Below are 21,524 nucleotides of genomic sequence, written 5' to 3'. Positions count from 1 at the left end.
ATATTTAAGTGAATGAAAAGAATACTCTACAGGAAGAAAATAAAAAGCTTTCTGAACAACTGCAGCAGAAAATTGGGTAAGCTTTTTTCCCAAATTATAGTAGGAAATTAGGTATTTTCCTCCAGATTTTCTTTTTCAATTTGCTTACTATATAAATTGTAAATATATATTATAAATTGTAGATTTCATTTTTTTTAATCATAAAGTTTTCTGCTAGGAAAAGTACAAATAAAATCTCTACCTTTGTTTGTGTTTTGGGAATATGTATGAATTCTTTGCCTCTCAGATTTGTGTGTAAAAATATAGAGAAATATGAGAACATTTCTAATTTAAAGTGTTTTAATTTGTATAATGCTCTATTATAAATAATAGAGAAATTATTCAAATACTCATATTCCAAATAAACTTTTGAGTTTTGATACCTCCCTTCCAGCTCTCTCCTAGGAGCTTATAAAAGCAATGAAATAAGTATTTCCCATTAGACGGTTCTCAGGCTTAAAGAACTACTTCCTCCCTCAGTTCCTCTTCCCTCTCCCTCCATTTCTCTTAAAGAATAAAAATAATAACTTTTACCCTGCCTATCAATTGCTCTTTTATGTGTTTTATGTTTGTTATTTGTAATCCTTACTATGATTCTGCAAGTAGCTTTATTTCCCCTACGTTACAGATAGGGAAACCAAAGTTAACAAAAGTCAGGTAACTTACCTGTGATCTCACAAACGCAGGTAATGAGACTATCACTCAGACTCATATCTTCTGACTTAAAGCTTCTGTTCTTATCACTATCTATCACTGTTTCAAAAAAAAAATCTCTTTTCCTGGATATGTTCTACCTAATGCAGAGCAGAGATACAGTTCTCATTTAAAGCATATATAGTATATTTTAAGATATTTATGAAAACAAGAATAGATAAGATACCAAGTGTAAGGAGGTTAATACAGAATTCGATAGGTGGTTGTCCCATATCAGAAGTCATTTGCTTGGCAAACATATTAATTCTAATTTAGAATTTATTTTTAGTGTTCTCAAATGCACAGTTTTTTCTTGTTGAAGCTCATTGATATTTTAGAAAAGAAGTAAAGACTGAAGCTTGAAATACAGTGAAGACTAATTGTATTGATGAGCTCAGGCCGTGTATGTTTTATTTAGGACATGCCTTAGAGAAATAAAGGAGGTAATCTGTTCTGTCTTTCAGTTTTCTCCTGAAATTTAAGATGGTGCTCTCCTTAAAGAAATTTCCTTTTACTTAGCAATTTAAAAAAATAGCAGGAGTCATTTGTTGTAAAGGCAACCTGGTTTCCTCTGACTACCTAAACCTCTGACTACTAAAACATTATGCTATTAATGTCTGAAACTGCCCTGAACTATATCGCCCTGAACTTTAGAAAACATTATTTGACTTGGATTTCTGCTTAATAAATGCAGTAATTCTGATTCCCCTGAGCTTATTTTAATATCATAAATGCCTTATATGGTTGCACAGTTATTTAGTGACACTACAGTTATTTAGTGACATTGTAATGCAAATTTAGTAAAAATTTGCATTATAAAGTTTATATAGCGATAGATAGTCAACTCTGTTGATCATAGAAAGCAAACAATTAAGCTAGGTGTTGAGGCCATGACTTTTTTGGGTTTGGGAAATGAAAGTGCTAAAATTTCAAAGGACTTTAGGATTCCTTTCACGCAGCTCTCTCTTTTAAATTGATTTCCTTGTACAATTTCTTTAGCATTGTTTAAATATCTAGTACAAGTTCATTTTCTTACAAGCCTATTTAATTTTAGTCAACTAATATTGGAAAGTTCTATCTAAGCTTTAGTAGAAATCACCTTACTTATAAGTTATGTTTGTTGATTGATTTTGCCTTCCAAGTCCATCTGGAACAAATCTACCCTTCCACTTAGTGGCCTTTTATATAAATACATGAAGTCAGTTATGATGGCTCCTTTGACATGTGTCTTCTCTAAAATAAAAGTCCTCTGGGCCATTGACTGTTTCTCATTTGGCATTACTTGGGGACTCTTCAGAGTGTCATTTCTCTTTATTGTTTTAGTTTGACAATATCTTATTTAAGAACTTAATATTCTAGGTATAGTCTGACCAAAAGAGCAATATCATCAGTTTCCTTTTTTATATCTTCCTATTTATGTTAATGTGGTCAAAACATACATTATATTATATGATTGGTGGTTCATTATTGGGTTTACAGCTAACTAGAATCTTTAAGTCAATACCTAAGCCTTGTCTCCTTTATCCTCTGCTTTTGATTTGCTGTTTTAGGAATAAATATAACACTTATAGTCATGGCTTCATAGTTAAGTTGTTGAAGAATTTTAAGGTAATGGCACTACTTGAACACCTACTCATTTTCTGGGCATTCGGTTACATCTATACACGTCATTCCATTTTTACAACTTTCCTATAAAAAATAATAAGAAAATGAATTATTTACCTATTAGATGAGAAGATAGGCTCAGAATGGTGAAATTCCCCATTGTGACTAGTAAATGCCAAGTTCAGGATTTAAACTGAGGTCCTCCTCACCTCAGAGTTTATATACTCTTTTTTCTAGGCTTTGTGCTAAAACAACCTCAAAAGGTTGCCTGTATGATATTACTCTGTTTGGGTAGTAAAGCTAGGACCCTGTCTCTTCTGATTCAGTTCAGTGAGGCTTATATCTTACCCTGTTTTACATTTCATTTTGTCATATTCGGCCCATTATTTTAGCCTCTGGGAATCTTTCATTTTCTGATTTTTTCTGCCACATATTGGGTTAACTTTTACCCTCAGCTTTTTTTCTTCCACATTTTTGATGAATAAATATTCCATCAGTGCCCTGAATCAAGAAGTTTAATGGTATGTTAAATAAAATCTGCCTGAGGAGGGAGACCTGAGGCATATCACTACAGATATCCTTAATGATAATTTATTGTGTGATATTGTTCAGTCTGTTAGGAGTCTTAATCTATTGATAACCAAATTTATATTCTTTTTTGTTTACAGTAAGAGGTTATTAAGAGAATCACTTTTAAGTAGAGTCTAGTAACCCTACTTAGAAAAAAATAATGTCTTACTTGAATTATTCATATTATAAACTTAGACTGGTTCCAGGAGATCAGGGATTCCTTTCCTTAAGAGCTAGCTAATAAATTATCTAAAGATAACTGTTTGTATAATTTGCTGAAATCTGGTGCCATACTCACTTGTTTGTAGTTTAGGGAACCACCTTCTTCCCTCTTTTGAAAATCAAAACATTTTAATGAATTTGATGGCTATATTATTGCTTCTTAGAAGTTTAAATTGTGTTTTAAATGAAAATGTAAGTTCTTCAGCACAGAGGAGGAGGAAAGCTGAATGTGAAAAACTTTTCTACAGACTTCTTATGAAGTGAATCCTTATATGTTGGGGGGAAAAAAGAACAACTCAAACAATTTTGACAGGGCTCAAAGGGAAGGCCTGCAAACAAAGCCGTCAAGCAAAAAAATCAGAAGGAAAAGTGAAAGAGGGCTGACATGCATAATTCATTTAACCCAAAGCTGTGGCATGAACTCAGAGTGAGACCAATGCTTTAAAGAAAAAACTCGGTCAACACAAAACTTGGCTGGTTTTCCCTTTACTGTTTTTTTTTTTTGGTGGGGGTGGGGTGGGGGCGCGGTACATGTGGTCGGGGAATCGAACCTAGGTCTGCCACATGTAAGACACGTATTCTACCACTGACCCACCTGTGCACTCTCACTTTAGTTTTACAACAAAGGACAAAACCAGTACTTGTTTCCTTAATTTGGATATCTCTTGTTAGAGCTAGCTTTTTTGTTGTTGTTTTTATCCCTTCTGTGATCCCAGCTACTTCTAGATTGACTCTGCCAGGAAATCAACTTTGTCTCATGACTCATTCATGTTTCAGGTTGAATTTTTATGACTAATGGCAAGTAGGCTGTGATATGATTAGTTAAAGCTAGGTCAGATTTCACACTCCATTAATTTATAAAGCTTTCCCATATGACTTGGCTTACTTCATTTTTCCAGAATAAGGTAGTAGGATTGTATGAAAAGATTAAAAATTAAATATTAGTTATAAAAATTGTTCCTTGGTATAGAATATTAGTATCACTATTAATTGATATATTCTAAAAAATTGCTATAAATCTTTCTTAAGAAAAACTAATCTTTATCCTCTAATATCTGAAATATATCCATCTGTTATAGTTTATAAAATTCTCATTCTGTTATACATTCGTTGGAAGTAGTATTAAAAATGTATATGAGTATGGTAGGATAGACTGTTTTTGTCATATAAAACCCAAGTGCCTGACAAACTGGTAATAATCAATTTTGCAAATGAGATCAGTAATGGTTCAACACAGGAAAACCAATTATCTTTATTTTACTCAACAACCACAATTACAAACCCAGTCTGTAGGTATCATTGGTCCAGACTTGAACTAAGAATATATACCTAGAGCAACACAAATCTATTTCTCTAATGGAAATTGTCATAGTCGTTCCATGAACGCGTTTATTGTGTACCTACTAAGTGCCAGGCACTAATCTAGGTGCTTGTACTCTATTATGACTCAAAGATCTTTATCCTCTAGAGTTTACATGCTGTCACATGAGCAGGAGACATACTAGGGTGTAGGGTGATTGGCAGTTTTAAGTAGTGTGGTCAAGATAGACCTTAAGAAGACAGTAAAATTACGACAAGACTTGAAGGAGATGAGGGTAATTAGCTGGTATATCAGGGGCGTGAGCATTCCCAGCAGATGGAACAACTAGATCAAAGAACCTAAGATGGGAGTGTGTGTGGTGTGTTTGAGAAACATCAAGAAATTGAACGTGGCTGAAGTAGAATATTATAGGAAAAGAGCAGTGAGGTGATAAAGGGAGAGTGATCACGTCACGTAGGACTTTCTGGATTATTGAAAGGACTTTGGCTTCTTACCATTTGTTCTAGTCAGTTTTGCCCTGACTGGCTTCTGGATTAGCTATATAGATAGCTTCTAGATTATCACATTACTTTCATCCTCTAAATAACTTTAGTTCCCTTCCCTCTCACCTCCTAATTTTGTGCATACCTAAATCACAGCTTTCCTTTATTTCATTCTAGCTTGTTGCTCTCTAATACAAGTGTTGCATGCCTTTACTCAAACTCTCTGGATCCTCTGCTGATCTTTGCTGCCATTTAAAGTTGTTTTAATTTCACTTCAAGTGCTACCAACTACAACTACACTTTTGTACTTCAGCTACCCACCTGGTATTGTAATTATTAGCTAGTACTTCTCTAATCCCTGTGTTTAAATTTGAAACATTAGTTGGACGGAATTACATCTCTGTCTTCATACTCTAGTTCTGGTGTAGCTCTATACCATATAGTAGGTGTTTAGTGTTTGTGGAATAAATTTTCTTTCAGTTGTTGTCATTTTCTTCCAGGAATGGTCAACAATATCAAACAACTGACCTGGAATCTGAGCAAAATATTATTCCAGATTCGCCAATAACAACTTTTTCATTTTCTGGAGTTAGCCGACTTCGAAGAAAAGAGAACCTCCATGTCCGATATGTAGAACAAACACATACTAAAGTGGAGCACCCTGAGTGTACAAGTGGTAAGGGTTCGAATTGTATATTAGTTATCTGGTTTGTGTAAAGGTATTTGTCTATTGTTAGTTTTTATGTTATATAAGATAGTCATTGTTCAGTTAATGATATTAAAACTGTGAGTCTAGGTTTAAAGTTCTTATTAGTTCATTAGCGAAGAGACTGAAAAAGCATTTTCTGCCTCTACTTTGTACGGACATGTATTGCCCCTCTAAATAAATAAGCACTCAGCATTTTATAAATAGTGAATAGTTTCTGTGTGTATGTGTTTATCAGTGGAAAAGAACTTAATAATAATTTCCACCTACTGTGTGCCAAATATTATACTGAGTGCTTTGCAAACATTTTTACTATATTTTAATTTTCATAACTGACTTGTAAGGCAGCTGTTGCCACCTTCGTTTTATAGATGAGGAAAAGTAGGCTTGGAGAGGTTAACTCACCCAAGATCAGCTATCAAGAGAATAAATGAGTCATAATTCAAATAAAGGTCTTCTTGGGTCTGAACTTTTGTACTTCCAAGGTCTTGGAACACCTGCTACCATCATTGAAGCTGCCTTTCCCTGGTTATTCTTTGTTATAATGTTTGGCAGTTGGTAGTAATTAAGAAATGTCTTCATAATGTATCTACTTTGTAGGTTATCAGTACCATATTTCTAAATCTAGTCTAGTTTACCATTTCTGCTAAATACTTTGGAACAACTCTCTCATACAGCCCTGAAATTTATCATGTGACTTGATACAATGACTAGTCCTTTTACTATTAATCTAAAGTAAATAGTACAGACTTTTTAATTGTTAATCTAAACTATCTGTAATAAAGAAAGCATTTGTAGGGAGGGGATATATATATATATATAGTCCTAGTGATACCTGTACGATACAAATAAATTGTTTACAGTAGCTGTGCCTTTAAAGAATAAGAAGCACTTCTTTAATTTTGGAAAATTGGTACAGTATGCCAAGCTTTCAGTACCATTTTATTATAAGCAAATGTCATAGTTCTTTCTGATCAGAGGGTATAGGTGCGGATATTTGAAGAAGCTGTACTTTCTCCCCATTTTATGTGCGCTTGTGCCACCATCTAGTGGAAAACAAATGAACTGTTTAAAGTCCTTATGGATAATTAGGAGCTAAATTAAAATGTAAAATCATGGGTCTAGACTGAATTTTGATGGCCATTTTAGTCTGCTGTCTAACAAATCATGACTTACAGATAAACATCTGCATAGTTTAGATTGAGTTTAAATCCATGTATAAGAGTAACCAGGAAAAAAATCACAACTGTTTCTTTATTAGGAAAGTCTTATTTCTATCCAGTAGGAATGCTTTTGACTTACTGCTTCATTCTATGAGAACAACATATAACTATTTAAAAACTTAATTTGCCTATTTAATCTTGTTCAATTATTTTTACATAGAATATTAAATTTTAGTTTTAAAATACATAACTTTTGAGTCACACAAAGTCTTTTAAAACTGATTTAATACCTAATTAGTTATTTTGTCTTTCTAATCACTCTTGCTTATTATAGTACTTTTTAATATTACTTTCTAGGTTTGTTGGCAAAGCTGTTTCCCTTACTCCTTTGTTTGTTTGTTCTGCCTTTTTTTTTTTTAGTTCCTTAAGCAGCAGAATGATTTCTGATAAAGCATGTTTCAGGATTTCTTTCTAGAAAATAAAATCTCTAAAACAAAGATTGTGGAGATATGTGATGCAGGATGCATTTTAAATTAACCTCTTGATTTTTAACAAATACACAAGGAAAACAAGATATTAAGATATTACTTAACGGCAGTCGGGCCTCAAGCGGCTGCCGGGGCTGGTCGGTTTGGCATGAAGGAATCAGAACCTTGAAGAGAAATTGGAGGGAGAATCAATTCTTTGTACAACAGTGAAATGGAGAGCAACAAACAGATATGGCGGCTTAGTAAGGCGCACGGGTCTTAGTTCCTCCTCCAGAACAACTACTAAAGAACTAGAAACAGTACAGAACAGCTCCCGGAGCCACGACAGAGACCAGACACACAGCGTACCCCATTCTGGAACGGCTGGACCGGCTAAGAGTCTCCGCTGCGGTGAGGTCCCCGAGAGGTGCGCTCTTCCCCGGGCCGCGGCGGCTGGCGGCCGGAGCTCCCTCCCTCCTTCCCGGGACGGCTAGGAGCTCTGGATAGGGTTCCCCAAGCTGCGGCGGCCGGCGCCCCTCCCCACGCGTGGCTTCCCGGGCCAGCTGGGAGCCTCGGAGTGGCAATCCCCCAACCTGCGGTGGGCAGCGACCAGAGCCCCTTCCACACACGCGGCTTCCCGGGCCGGCTGGGAGATTTGGATCGGCGGTTCCCCAAGCCACGGCGGCCGGCACCCCTCCCCCACGCGCAGCTTCCCGGGCCGGCTGGGAGCCTCGGAAAAGCGGTCCCCCAAGCCGCAGTGGCCGGCAACCGCAGCCACTTCCACACACGCAGCTTCCCGGGCCGGCTGGGAGCATCCGAACAGCGGTTCCCCAAGCCACAGCGGCTGACGCCCCTCCCCGACAGGCGACTTCCCGGAGGGAAAGAAAAGAGTCTCCAACAGTAGTAGAGACTGAGCCCAACCTAACACCAATAGTGGCATTAATGAACAACTTCTGACTACTAAAAATAGGCCCTCAGCTCAGGTGAAACTGATCAAGGCAGAAGTCCCCGATTGGGCTAACTGAAAAAGAGGAAAGGGGGGCAAACAGAGCCTTCTGCGGCTGTTTCTATGGAGGCTTCGTTGCCTCTGGGCTCAGTGCTGGGATTACATAGGTTACAACTGCCCCGAAAACAGAAACAGGCTGCTTTCACGGCTCTCTACCACCTGAATCTTCCCCACGGGAGGGGTGAAACACAACTCAGGTGGATTCCCTCTCTCAAGGACCTCAGATCCCAGGACTTCACAATTTGAAGCCATTAAAACCAACCTACAACCTTTCCTCTGTCTCCACCACACACCCAGCAGCAAGAGTCTTCCAAAGTTAAAGGACCCAAGACATCTTTTGCTGGTGGGACCCGCAGACAGACAAGCACCACATACTGGGCAGGATAAGAAAAACAGAGCCCAGAGACTTCACAGGAAAGTCTTTCAATCTGCTGGGTTCCTCACTCAGGGAAATCTGATTAAATGCCCAGACGCCAGCAAAAAATAACGAATCACACCAGGAAAATTGAAGATATGGCCCAGTCAAAGAAACAAACCAATAGCTCAGATGAGATACAGGAGCTGAGACAACTAATTCTGAATATACGAACAGAAATGGAAAACCTCTTGAAATACCAAATCAATAAATTGAGGGAGGACATGAAGAAGGTATGGGATCAACAAAAAGAAGAAATGAAAAGTCTGAAAAAACAAATCACAGAACTTATGGGATTGAAAGACACAGTAGAAGAGATGAAAAAAACAATGGATACCTACAATGATAGATTTAAAGAGACAGGATAGAACTAGTGAACTGGAGGATGGAACATCTGAAATCCAAAAAGAAACAGAAACTATAGGGAAAAGAATGGAAAATTTTGAGCAGGGGCTCAGGGAATTGAATGATAATATGAAGCGCACAAATATACATGTTGTGGGTGTCCCAGAAGGAGAAGAGAAGGGAAAAGGAGGAGAAAAACTAATGGAAGAAATTATCACTGAAAATTTCCCAACTCTTATGAAAGACCTAAAATTACAGATCCAAGAAGTGCAGCGCACCCCAAAGAGAAAAGACCCAAATAGGCGTTCTCCAAGACACTTACTAGTTAGAATGTCAGAGGTCAAAGAGAAAGAGAGGATCTTGAAAGCAGCAAGAGAAAAACAATCCATCATATACAAGGGAAACCCAATAAGACTATGTGTAGATTTCTCAGCAGAAACCATGGAAGCTAGAAGACAGTGGGATGATATATTTAAATTACTAAAAGAGAAAAACTGCCAACCAAGACTTCTATATCCAGCAAAATTGTCCTTCAAAAATGAGGGAGAAATTAAAACATTCTCAGACAAAAAGTCACTGAGAGAATTTGTGACCAAGAGACCAGCTCTGCAAGAAATACTGAAGGGAGCACTAGAGTCAGATACGAAAAGACAGAAGAGAGAGGTATACGAAAAGACAGAAAAAGAGTGTAGAAAGAAGGAAAATCAGATATGATATATATAATACAAAAGGCAAAATGGTAGAGGAAAGTATTACCCAAGCAGTAATAACACTAAATGTTAATGGAGTGAATTCCCCAATCAAAAGACATAGACTGGCAGAATGGATTAAAAAACAGGATCCTTCTATATGCTGTCTACAGGAAACACATCTTAGACCCAAAGATAAACATAGGTTGAAAGTGAAAGGTTGGGAAAAGATATTTCATGCAAATAACAACCAGAAAAGAGCAGCAGTAGCTATACTAATATCCAACAAATTAGACTTCAAATGTAAAACAGTTAAAAGAGACAAAGAAAGATACTATCTAGTAATAAAAGGAACAATTAAACAAGAAGACATAACAATCATAAATATTTACGCACCGAATCAGAATGCACCAAAATACGTGAGGAATACACTGCAATCACTGAAAAGGGAAATAGACACATCTACCATAATAGTTGGAGACTTCAATTCGCCACTCTCATCAATGGACAGAACATCTAGACAGAGGATCAATAAAGAAACAGAGAATTTGAATATTACAATAAATGAACTAAACTTAACAGACATTTATAGGACACTACATCCCACAACAGCAGGATACACCTTTTTCTCAAGTGCTCATGGATCATTCTCAAAGATAGACCATATGCTGGGTCACAAAGCAAGTCTCAACAAATTTAAAAAGATTGAAATCATACACACTTTCTCAGATCATAAAGGAATGAAGTTGGAAATCAATAATAGGCAGAGTGCCAGAAAATTCACAAATACGTGGAGGCTCAACAACACACTCTTAAACAACGAGTGGGTCAAGGAAAAAATTACAAGAGAAATTAGTAAATATCTCGAGGCGAATGAAAATTAAAACACAACATATCAAAACCTATAGGACGCAGCAAAGTCAGTGCTAAGAGGGAAATTTATTGCCCTAAATGCCTATATCAGAAAAGAAGAAAAGGCAAAAATTCAGGAATTAGCTGTCCACTTGGAAGAACTGGAGAAAGAACAACAAACTAACCCCAAAGCAAGCAAAAGGAAAGAAATAACAAAAATTAGAGCAGAAATAAATGAAATTGAGAACATGAAAACAATAGAGAAAATCAATAAGACCAGAAGTTGGTTCTATGAGAAAATCAATAAGATTGATGGACCCTTAGCAAGATTGACAAAAAGAAGAGAGAGGACACAAATAAATAAGATCAGAAATGGAAGAGGAGACATAACCACTGACCTCACAGAAATAAAGGAGGTAATAACAGGATACTATGAACAACTTTACGCTAATAAATACAACAATGTAGATGAAATGGACAAGTTCCTAGAAAGGCATGAACAACCAACTCTGACTCAAGAAGAAATAGACGACCTCAACAAATCAATCACAAGTAAAGAAATCGAATCAGTCATTCAAAAGCTTCCCAAAAAGAAAAGTCCAGGACCAGACGGCTTCACATGTGAATTCTACCAAACATTCCAGAAAGAATTAGTACCAACTCTGCTCAAACTCTACAAAAAATTCGAAGTGGAGGGAAAGCTACCTAATTCATTCTATGAAGCCAACATCACCCTCATACCAAAACCAGGCAAAGATATTTCAAAAAAAGAAAACTACAGACCAATCTCTCTAATGAATATAGATGCAAAAATCCTCAACAAAATTCTAGCAAATCGAGTCCAGCAACGCATTAAAAGAATTATACATCATGACCAAGTAGGATTCATCCCAGGTATGCAAGGATGGTTCAACATAAGAAAATCAATTAATGTAATACACCATATCAACAAATCAAAGCAGAAAAATCACATGATCATCTCAATTGATGCAGAGAAGGCATTTGACAAAATTCAACATCCTTTCCTGTTGAAAACACTTCAAAGGATAGGAATACCAGGGAACTTCCTTAAAATGATAGAGGGGATATATGAAAAACCCATAGCTATATCATCCTCAATGGGGAAAAATTGAAAACTTTCCCCATAAGATCAGGCACAAGACAAGGATGTCCGTTATCACCACTATTATTCAACATCGTGTTGGAGGTTCTAGCCAGAGCAATTAGACAAGAAAAAGAAATACAAGGCATCAAAATTGGAAAGGAAGAAGTAAAACTATCACTGTTTGCAGACGATATGATACTATACGTCAAAAATCTGGAAAAATCCACAACAAAACTACTAGAGCTAATAAATGAGTACAGCAAAGTAGCAGGCTACAAGATCAACATTCAAAAATCTGTAGCATTTCTATACACTAGTAATGAACAAGCTGAGGGGGAAATCAAGAAACGAATCCCATTTACAATCGCAACTAAAAGAATAAAATCCCTAGGAATAAATTTAACCAAAGAGACAAAAAACCTATATAAAGAAAACTACAAAAAACTGCTAAAAGAAATCATAGAAGACCTAAATAGATGGAAGGGCATACCGTGTTCATGGATTGGTAGACTAAATATAGTTAAGATGTCAATCCTACCTAAATTGATTTACAGATTCAATGCAATACCAATCAAAATCCCAACAACTTATTTTTCAGAAATCGAAAAACCAATAAGCAAATTTATCTGGAAGGGCAGAGTGCCCTGAATTGCTAAAAGTATCTTGAGGAAAAAAAACGAAGCTGGAGGTCTCGCGCTGCCAGACTTTAAGGCATATTATGAAGCCACAGTGGTCAAAACAGCATGGTATTGGCATAAAGATTGATATATCAACCAATGGAATCGAATACAGTGCTCAGATATAGACCCTCTCATCTGTGGACATTTGATCTTTGATAAGGCAGTCAAGCCAATTCACCTGGGACAGAACAGTCTCTTCAATAAATGGTGCCTAGAGAAATGGATATCCATATGCAAAAGAATGAAAGAGGACCCGTATCTCACACCCTATACAAAAGTTAACTCAAAATGGATCAAAGATCTAAAAATTAGGTCTAAGACCATAAAATAGTTAGAGGAAAATGTAGGGAGATATCTTATGAAACTTACAATTGGAGGCAGTTTTATGGACCTTAAACCTAAAGCAAGAGCACTGAAGAAAGAAAGAAATAAATGGGAGCTCCTCAAAATTAAACACTTTTGTGCATCAAAGAACTTCATCAAGAAAGTAGAAAGACAGCCTACACAATGGGAGACAATATTTGGAAACGACATATCAGATAAAGGTCTAGTATCCAGAATTTATAAAGAGATTGTTCAACTCAACAACAAAAAGACAACCAACCCAATTACAAAATAGGAAAAAGACTTGAACAGACACCTCTCAGAAGAGGAAATACAAATGGCCAAAAGGCACATGAAGAGATGCTCAATGTCCCTGGCCATTAGAGAAATGCAAATCAAACACAATGAGATATCATCTCACACCCACCAGAATGGCCATTATCAACAAAACAGAAAATGACAAGTGCTGGAGAGGATGCGGAGAAAGAGGCACACTCATCCACTGTTGGTGGGAATGTCAAATGGTGCAACCACTGTGGAAGGCAGTTTGGCGGTTCCTCAAAAAACTGAATATAGAATTGCCATACGACCCAGCAATACCATTGCTAGGTATCTAATCAGAGGACTTAAGGGCAAAGACACAAACGGACATTTGCACACCAATGTTTATAGCAGCATTATTTACAATTGCAAAGAGATGGAAACAGCCAAAATGTCCATCAACAGACGAGTGGCTAAACAAACTGTGGTATATACATACGATGGAATATTATGCAGCTTTAAGACGGAATAAACTTATGAAGCATGTAATAACATGGATGGACCTAGAGAACATTATGCTGAGTGAGACTAGCCAAAAACTAAAGGACAAATATTGTATGGTCCCACTGATGTGAACCGACATTAGAGAATAAACTTGGAATATATCATTGGTAACAGAGACCATCAGGGGTTAGAAACAGGGTAAGATAATGGGTAATTGGAGCTGAAGGGATACAGACTGTGCAACAGAACTAGATACAAAAACTCAAAAATGGACAGCACAGTACTACCTAATTGTAATGTAATTATGTTAAAACACTGAATGAAGCTGCATCTGAACTATAGTTTTTTGTTTGTTTGTTTGTGTGGGTTTTTTTATATATATTTTTTGTATTTTTTTTTATTTTTTTCTCTATATTATCATTTTATTTCTTTTTCTGTTGTCTTACTATTTCTTTTTCTAAATCGATGCAAATGTACTAAGAAATGATGATCATACACCTATGAGATGATATTAAGAATTACTGATTGCATATGTAGAATGGAATGATTTCTAAATGTTGTGTTAGTTAATCTTTTTTTTAATTAATAAAAAAAAAAGATATTACTTAACATAGGTGACTTAAGTCAGAAGAGGCTTATATGTGCTAATTCTCTCTGCCACTGTTCTAACTTCCCAGTTTATTTCTTACTGAAACAAAAAAAAACTTTGCTACTTCTTAGAATATGAAAATTATAGTAATAAAAAGTGCTTGTGTTGTATTTAAAGATAGGTATATATTGGTTCATCAAAATAATATTTTGATTTTTTCATCATTTTTTTAATATGTTGTTTCTCCCCTTTTCCTCTTAGAATTGAGAAAAGTTCTAAAGCCAACTCTTTCACAATGTAACCCTAATGAAAATGAAATTTTAGTGGCTGACACCTGTGATCAAAGTCAATCTTCCATGACAAGTAAGAAAGATACTGAAGTATAAGTTTAAAATTTGTACTAATTGGTGATAACAGTCTAGTGAGATGATATTTAAAAATAGTTACATATAATTTTATTTTTATTACTAGTTGTTCAGCAGTCTTTTTCATATTGGGAAGTAATATCCCTACCCATATGAATACAAATTACTAATTATTTTAAATAAAGAAGACTTTACTGTCACTCATTCACTCAACAAATATCGAGTCTACTGTGTACCAAGCACTGAAGAAAACGAAGCCCTTGCCCTCATGGAGCTTACAGTCTAATTGGGGGAGAAAGAAAATAAATATATGTCAGATACAATATAGAGGCAAATGCTGTAAAGAAAATAAAGCAGAGTAAGAAGGGATATTGGAAGCCCTCAAACATAAAGTGACATTTGAGCAGAGGAGACATTTGAGGGAAGTAAATGAGAAATGGTCATGTGGATATCTGGTAGAGAGGACATTCAGGTAGAAAAAAATCAGCAGACAAAAAGACCTTCACATGGGCTGCTGTTTCATTTGTTTGAGGAACATTGAGGAGGGCTGTTTGGCTGGAAGAGAATTAAAGGGAGATTGGTTGGGGCAACAGGAAGAATAGAGCTGATACTTACTGAGATGGAAGAGACTGGCAGCAGCATGCTTGCAGGGTATGGGGTGGGAGTTTGGTTTTGGGAATGTTCTGTTTGAGATGCTAGAGAGACATTCAGATAGAAATTTTGGTTAAGTAAATGGATATGATTTCAAGTGTGGAGGATGAGTCTAAAATGGTATTATATGTAGAAGTTGTCAGCATGTAGGTGGTACAATCATGAGACTGAATGAGATTGCCAAGCAAGAGTGTAGAATTCTTTCACCACAAATATTGCATCTCTTCTCTGTTTAAAACTCTTGGATATCTCTTCATTGCCTATGGGATAAATTCTAAACTCCTCAGCACATCTGATCCAGTAGGCTCATCTTCTACTGCTTTCGTCTTTTGCCTTTTGATTTTTAGCAGTTGAACTACATGTAGTTCCCAAAACATGCAATTTTATTTCACTTTTCTAAATCCTTAAACATGCCTAAAATCTTCCTCTTTTCCCCCCAATTCAAATAGCCTTTCATATTCCTCTTTCTTTCAGTAGTCAGTTCAGTTATCAGTTCTTTTAAGGACTTATAAATAAATCGTGGTTTAAATCATGTGGGTTTAAATAGTCCCTTATATAAGCTTTATTATAATGCTTATCACGTTTTATTGTATTTCTCTTTTAAATTCTGTTTCAATTGTATGCTATAAGCTCCTTGGGACAAGAACCTTTTGTTTTCATCTAGTGCTTAGAATAGTACTTGATACATAGTATGTGCTCCGTAAATACTTGAGTTAGAGAAATTTTCCATGCATGAAATTTTATAAAATACTCCAACATAGGTGATTCTCATATAAATGTGTTAGCCTAAAATTGAAAAACTATGCAGTGCTGAAAGGCTCCCCCACAAAGTATATTTTTATAAAAAAATTACTATAATTATGATATGATGTTTGTGCTGTGTCTAAGGTCACAATAAACCCATTACAGATATATATTTTTTTATGATTTTTTTTGAATTTGCATAAGAAAAATAACTGCCTTTATTGCATTTAATTCATTTAGGAAGAACAGAAAACAGCTGAAAAAGATGAACAAGTGTGGATGCTAGATACCTGTTGTTTATTGCCATTTATATTAAGCAGATATTTGGGACTTCTTTGTGCAGAATTTAAAATATTGCTCAGTGCCATCTTGTAAAGAGATTCTTTAAATCACTTTGCTTTTTTTTATGTGTCTAGTCTCTGTAATTGTATAATTTTTTTTTTTACTTATTTAGAAACACATGGAACAAGCAGTTATCCCACTGATAAATCATCTTTTAATTTAGCTACAGTTGTTGCCGAAACACTTGGACTTAGTGTTCAAGAAGAATCTGTAAGTAATTGTCTAATTTATTAATATAAATTAATTGATTTGTCCTTTTAAGTCAGTTTTTAGAAAATTGAGCAAGAGATTTTTTTTTTTAATCTAAAGATCATTAGGTAAAGGCCTGAAACAAAATTGATGTGGGTAGGAAGTCCCATTTATTTTGTTTCTTCCCTTGGTAGTTCCAGAAATCCAGTCTTTAGAATTCTTAGGATATAGATTGAATCAAAATTTAGGATAGTAATGATTGCTTAGAGGATTTGACCAACCCTCTTACCCACCTCCCTCCCCCAGTTCCTTCTAAAAGAATACCAGAACCTTTAGGTTGATCTCAGAATTTATTGGATCTGTTCAAGATCCTTTAAACTGGAGTTTGATTTGGAAAACTGGCTGAGTTCTTGGGGCTACTATACCTATTTTAGACCTACTTTATCCTTAGAAGTGCCAGTATAGTTAGACTTTTTCTTCGAGATTAGATCAGAAATTGACTCCATGATTTTCTTTTTATTATTTTCATACTTATATCAGGCATACTTCCTTTTGTTCTTTATTGATCTCTAGTGAATAGAAGACTTGATGAATTCTTCAATCTTAAGTAAAAATTTTCTTTCAACACAGTTTGAAAATAGGACTACTTTGCTTTAGTTAGTAAGTGTATATGTACGTTTATAAAATTGTCTTGCTGTTGACTTTCTACTAAATTGGTGTTTCATTAGATTTGGGGGTTTTGTCCTCTCTGATATCAAGTCCATCTTCAAGTGATAGTGGATAGTTTTTAACCATTCAACTTTAAATATGTTTTAATGGTTGCTAATTCCTTTCTTCTCATAAACTTGCCAGGTCAGTTATTTCTTATCTGTTAAACACCAAATGTATTAAGGGAGCTAATATTCAAAGATTTGCTGCTCAAATCGTGATCCATAAGCCAACAACATTTGCATTACCTTGAAGCTGGTTAGAAATGCAGAATCTCAGAAACCACCCTAGAGCTCTTGAATGAGAACTTGCATTTTAACAAGTTAAAATTTGTTTTATATCATGTTAAAGTTTGATTAGCACTGATCTCTAAACAGCCCTTTTTAAAAATATGTTTATTGATAGATCTTCACACACATGCATTCCATACATGGTGTCCAATCAGTGGCTCACAGTATCATCACATAGTTGTTTATTCATCACAGTGATCATTTTTTAGAACATTTGTATCATTCCAGAAAAAAAAACAAAAAGAAAATATCATATATACCCCTCCCTCTCATTGACCACTAGTATTTCCACCTACCCAATTTATTTTACCCTTTGTCCCCCTGTTCTAGTTTTCTAGCTGCCAGAATGCAATATACCAAAAACAGAATGACTTTTAAAAAGGGGAATTTAATAAGTTGCTAGTTTACAGTTCTAAAGCTGAGAAAATGTCCCAATTAAAACAAGTCTTTAGAAATGTCCAATCTAAGGCATCCAGTAAAAGATACCTTAGTTCAAGAAGGTCGATGAAGTTCAGTATTTCTCAAGTTAGAAGGCGCATGGCGGACAGGGTCAGGGTTTCTCAAACACGGTGTCATCTGCTAAGCTTTCACACCTGGCTTCCTTTCATGAAGTTCCCCAGGAGGCTATTTCCTTCTTCATTTCCAAAGGTCGCTGGCTGGTAGACTCTCTGCTTCTCGTAGCTATGTCGTTCCGCTCTCTCAGAATCTCTAACTTTCTCCAAAATGTTTCCTCTTTTATAGGATTCCAATAAACTAATCAAGACCACCTGGATGGGTGAAGACACGTCTCCATCTAATCCAGTTTAACAGCCACTCTTGATTGAGTCACATCTCCAGGGAGATGATCTAATTATAGTCTCAAACATACAGTGCTGAATAGGGATTAGAAGAAACAGCTGCCTTTACAAAATGGGATTAGGATTAAAACATGGTTTTTCTAGGGTACATACATCCTTTCAAACCAGCACACACACCCCATTATTTATTTATTCTTTATTTTATTTTTTAACTCATCTGTCCATACCTTTGATAAAAGGAACAACAGAAACAAGGTTTTCACAATCCCACAGTCACATTGTAAAAGTTATTTCATTATACAATCATCTTCAAGAATCAAGGCTACTGGAACATAGCTCCAGGTACTTCCTTCCAGCCACTCTAATACACCATAAACTAAAAAGGGATATCTATATAATGCATAAGAATAACCTCCAGGATAACCTCTCGACTCTGAAATCTCTCAGCCACTGACACTATTTTATCTCATTTCTCTCTTTCCCCTTGTTCTAGTTTGCTGACTGCCAGAAGGCAATATACCGGAAATGGAACCAGCTTTGAAAAGGGGGAGTTTATTAATTGCATATTTACAGCTCTAAGGCCATGAAAATGTCCCAGTTAAAGCAAGGCTATAGAAATGTCCAATCTAAGGCACCAACAAGAGGTTATCTTCACTGGTGAAAGGCTGAGGAAGTTCAGGGCTTCTCTTTCAACTGGAAAGGCACATGGCGAGCATGGCAATGTCTGCTAGTTTTCTCTCCAAGCTTCTTGTTTCATGAAGCTCCCTCTGGGGCGTTTTCCTTCTTCATCTCCAAAGGTCTTGGCTTCATGGGCTCTCATGGTTCTCATCATTCTCATGGCTTTCTCATCACTCTCTAAAATGCTTCCTCTTTTAAAGGATTCCAGTAAGTTAATCAAGACCCACCTGGAATGGGCGGTGTCATAGCTCCATGGAGATAATCTAATCAAGATTCCAACCTACAGTGCTGAATAGGGATAAAGAGAAGTGGTTGCTCCCACAAAGTTGGGTTAGAATTAAGACATGGCTTTTCTAGGGTACATAAATCCTTACAAACCAGCACACTCCTTTTGGGTGGCTTTCTCAATCCCGTAATGCCAGTTCCAGCTCATCCCAGGATTTCTGTCTACGTTGCCAGAGAGGTTTATACCCCTGGGAGTTATATCCCACATAGTGGAAAGAAAGTGAGTTCACCTGCCAAGTTGGCTTAGAGAATGAGGCCATATCTGAGCAACAAAAGGAGGTTCTCTGGGGGTGACTCTTAGACCTAATCTTAAGTAGACTTAGCCTATCCTTTACTGGGATAAGTTTCACAGGGGCAAATCTGAGGATTGATAGCTCGGCCTATTGAATGGTTGGGCCCCACAGCACCATTTTTTGGAAAAAACTATTCTTTTGCCATTGAGTAGACTTGGCACCCTTGTCAAAAATCAGTTAACTATATGTGAGGGTTTATTTCTGGACTCCTCATTCGATTCATTTGGTTTATATGTCTGTCCTTTTGCCAGTTATCATGCTTTTTTTGTTACTGTGGCTTTATAATAAGTTTTAGGATCAGGAAGTGTGAGTCCTCCAACTTCTTTCTTCTTTTTCAGAGAACTTTGGTTATTCAGGGCCCATTACCCTTTCAAAAAATTTGATGATTGGCTTGTTCATTTCTGTAAGGAAGGGTATTAGAATTTTGATTGGGATTGCATTGAATCTGTAAATTACTTTGGATAGAATTGACATTGTAACAATATGTAGTCTTCCAATCCATGAACACAGAATGTACTTCCATTTATTTGTTTTCTTTGATTTTGTTTAGCAATGTCTTTTAGCTTTCTGCATAAAAATCCTTTAAATCCTTGGTTAGATTTATTCCTAGATATTTCATTCTTTTAGTTGCTATTGTAAATGGAATTATATTAAAAATTATTTAGATTTCTTATTCAGATTGTTCGTTACTAATGTATAGAACACTACTGATTTTTGCATGTTAAACTTGTACCCTGCCACTTTACTGAATTCATTTATTAGTTTCATTAGTTTTGTTATGGATTTCTCAGGATTTTCTGTACCTAGGATCATATTGTCTGTAAATAGGGAAGGTTTTACTTCTTCATTTCCAGTTTGGATGCCTCGTATTTCTTTTTCTTTGCCTAACTGCTCTGGCTAGAACTTCAGAACAATGTTGAATAACCATGGTGAAATTGAGCATCCTTGTCTTATTCCTGATCTTAGAGGTAAAGCTTTCACCATTGAGTATGATGTTAGCTGTTGGTTTTTAATATATGCACTTTGTAATGTTGAGGAAGTTTCCTTCTGTTCCTGGTTTTCTAAGTGTAATTAACAAGAAGGGGTGCTGGGTTTTGCCAAATACCTTTCCTGCATCAACTGAGATGATCATGCTTTTTTCTGTTCCCTTAATATGGTTCATTATGTTGAACCACCCTTGCATACCTGCAATGAACCCACTTGTTCATAATGTATAATTCTTTTGAAGTACTGTTGGATTTAGTTTACTAGTATTTTATTTATGATTTTTGCATCTATATTCATAAGGGATGTTGGTATATCATTTTCTTTTCTTCTGGTATCTTTAACAGGCTTTGATATGAGGATGATGTTGGCCTCATAGAATGAGTTAGGAAGTGTTCCCTCCACTTCAGTTTTTAGGAAGACTTTGATCAGGATAGTTAATTTTTCTTGGAATGTCTAGTAAAATTCACCTGTAAACCCATGTGGTGCTGGGCTTTTCTTTATTGGGAGTTTTTCTTATTACTGATTCCATGTCTTTTCTAATAAATCATCTGTTGAAATCTTCTGTTTCTTCTTGAGTCAGTATGGGTAGTTTGTGTATTTCTAAGAATTTGTCCATTTCATCTAGGTTATCCAGTTTCTTAGCATACCGTTGTTCATAGTGTCCCCTTACAACCCTTTTTATTTCTTCAGGGTCAGTAGTAATGTACCGCTTTTCATTTCTGGTTTTAGTGTGTCCTCTCCCTTTTTTTCTTTGTCAGTCTAGCTAAAGGATTGTTGGTTTTATTGATCTTTTCAAAGAACCAACTTTTGGTTTTGTTGGTTCTCTTTTTTCCCCCATCTCATCTTCTTTCTTTTTTTTTTTTCTTTTTTTTTTTACATGGGCAGGCACCGGGAATTGAACCCGGGTCCTCGGGCATGGCAGGCAAGCATCCTTATCTGCTGAGCCACAGTGGCCCGCCCCTCATCTTCTTTCTAATCTTCGTTATTTCCTTCCTTCTGCTTGCTTTGATATAATTTGGTGTCCTTTTCTTAGATTCTCCAGTTGTTCGGTTAGGGCTCTGATTTGAAATCTTTTTTTAATGTGGGGTTGTTTAAAGCTATAAATTTCCCTCCCAGCACTGCCTTTTCTGTAGCCCATTAATTTTAGTATGTTGTGT

At 36.1% G+C, this 21,524-nt stretch overlaps 1 protein-coding gene across 6 annotated transcripts in view; it reads left to right on the top strand.

Annotated features, from left to right (window-relative positions):
• RBBP8 (RB binding protein 8, endonuclease) overlaps positions 1-21,524 on the top strand; it is a 119,327-nt gene that overhangs the window by 66,643 nt on the left and 31,160 nt on the right. For all 6 annotated transcript variants that reach the window (XM_077135804.1, XM_077135806.1, XM_077135805.1 and 3 more), the window contains 4 exons: positions 10-76; positions 5,433-5,608; positions 14,300-14,401; positions 16,253-16,350. In XM_077135804.1, the coding sequence (XP_076991919.1) occupies positions 10-76; positions 5,433-5,608; positions 14,300-14,401; positions 16,253-16,350 (443 nt within the window). The remainder of the gene's footprint in view (positions 1-9; positions 77-5,432; positions 5,609-14,299; positions 14,402-16,252; positions 16,351-21,524) is intronic.

This window comes from Tamandua tetradactyla, chromosome 18, assembly GCF_023851605.1.
Source record: "Tamandua tetradactyla isolate mTamTet1 chromosome 18, mTamTet1.pri, whole genome shotgun sequence".
Taxonomy (NCBI): domain Eukaryota; kingdom Metazoa; phylum Chordata; class Mammalia; order Pilosa; family Myrmecophagidae; genus Tamandua; species Tamandua tetradactyla.
This window is presented reverse-complemented; position numbering and strand designations above follow the sequence as displayed.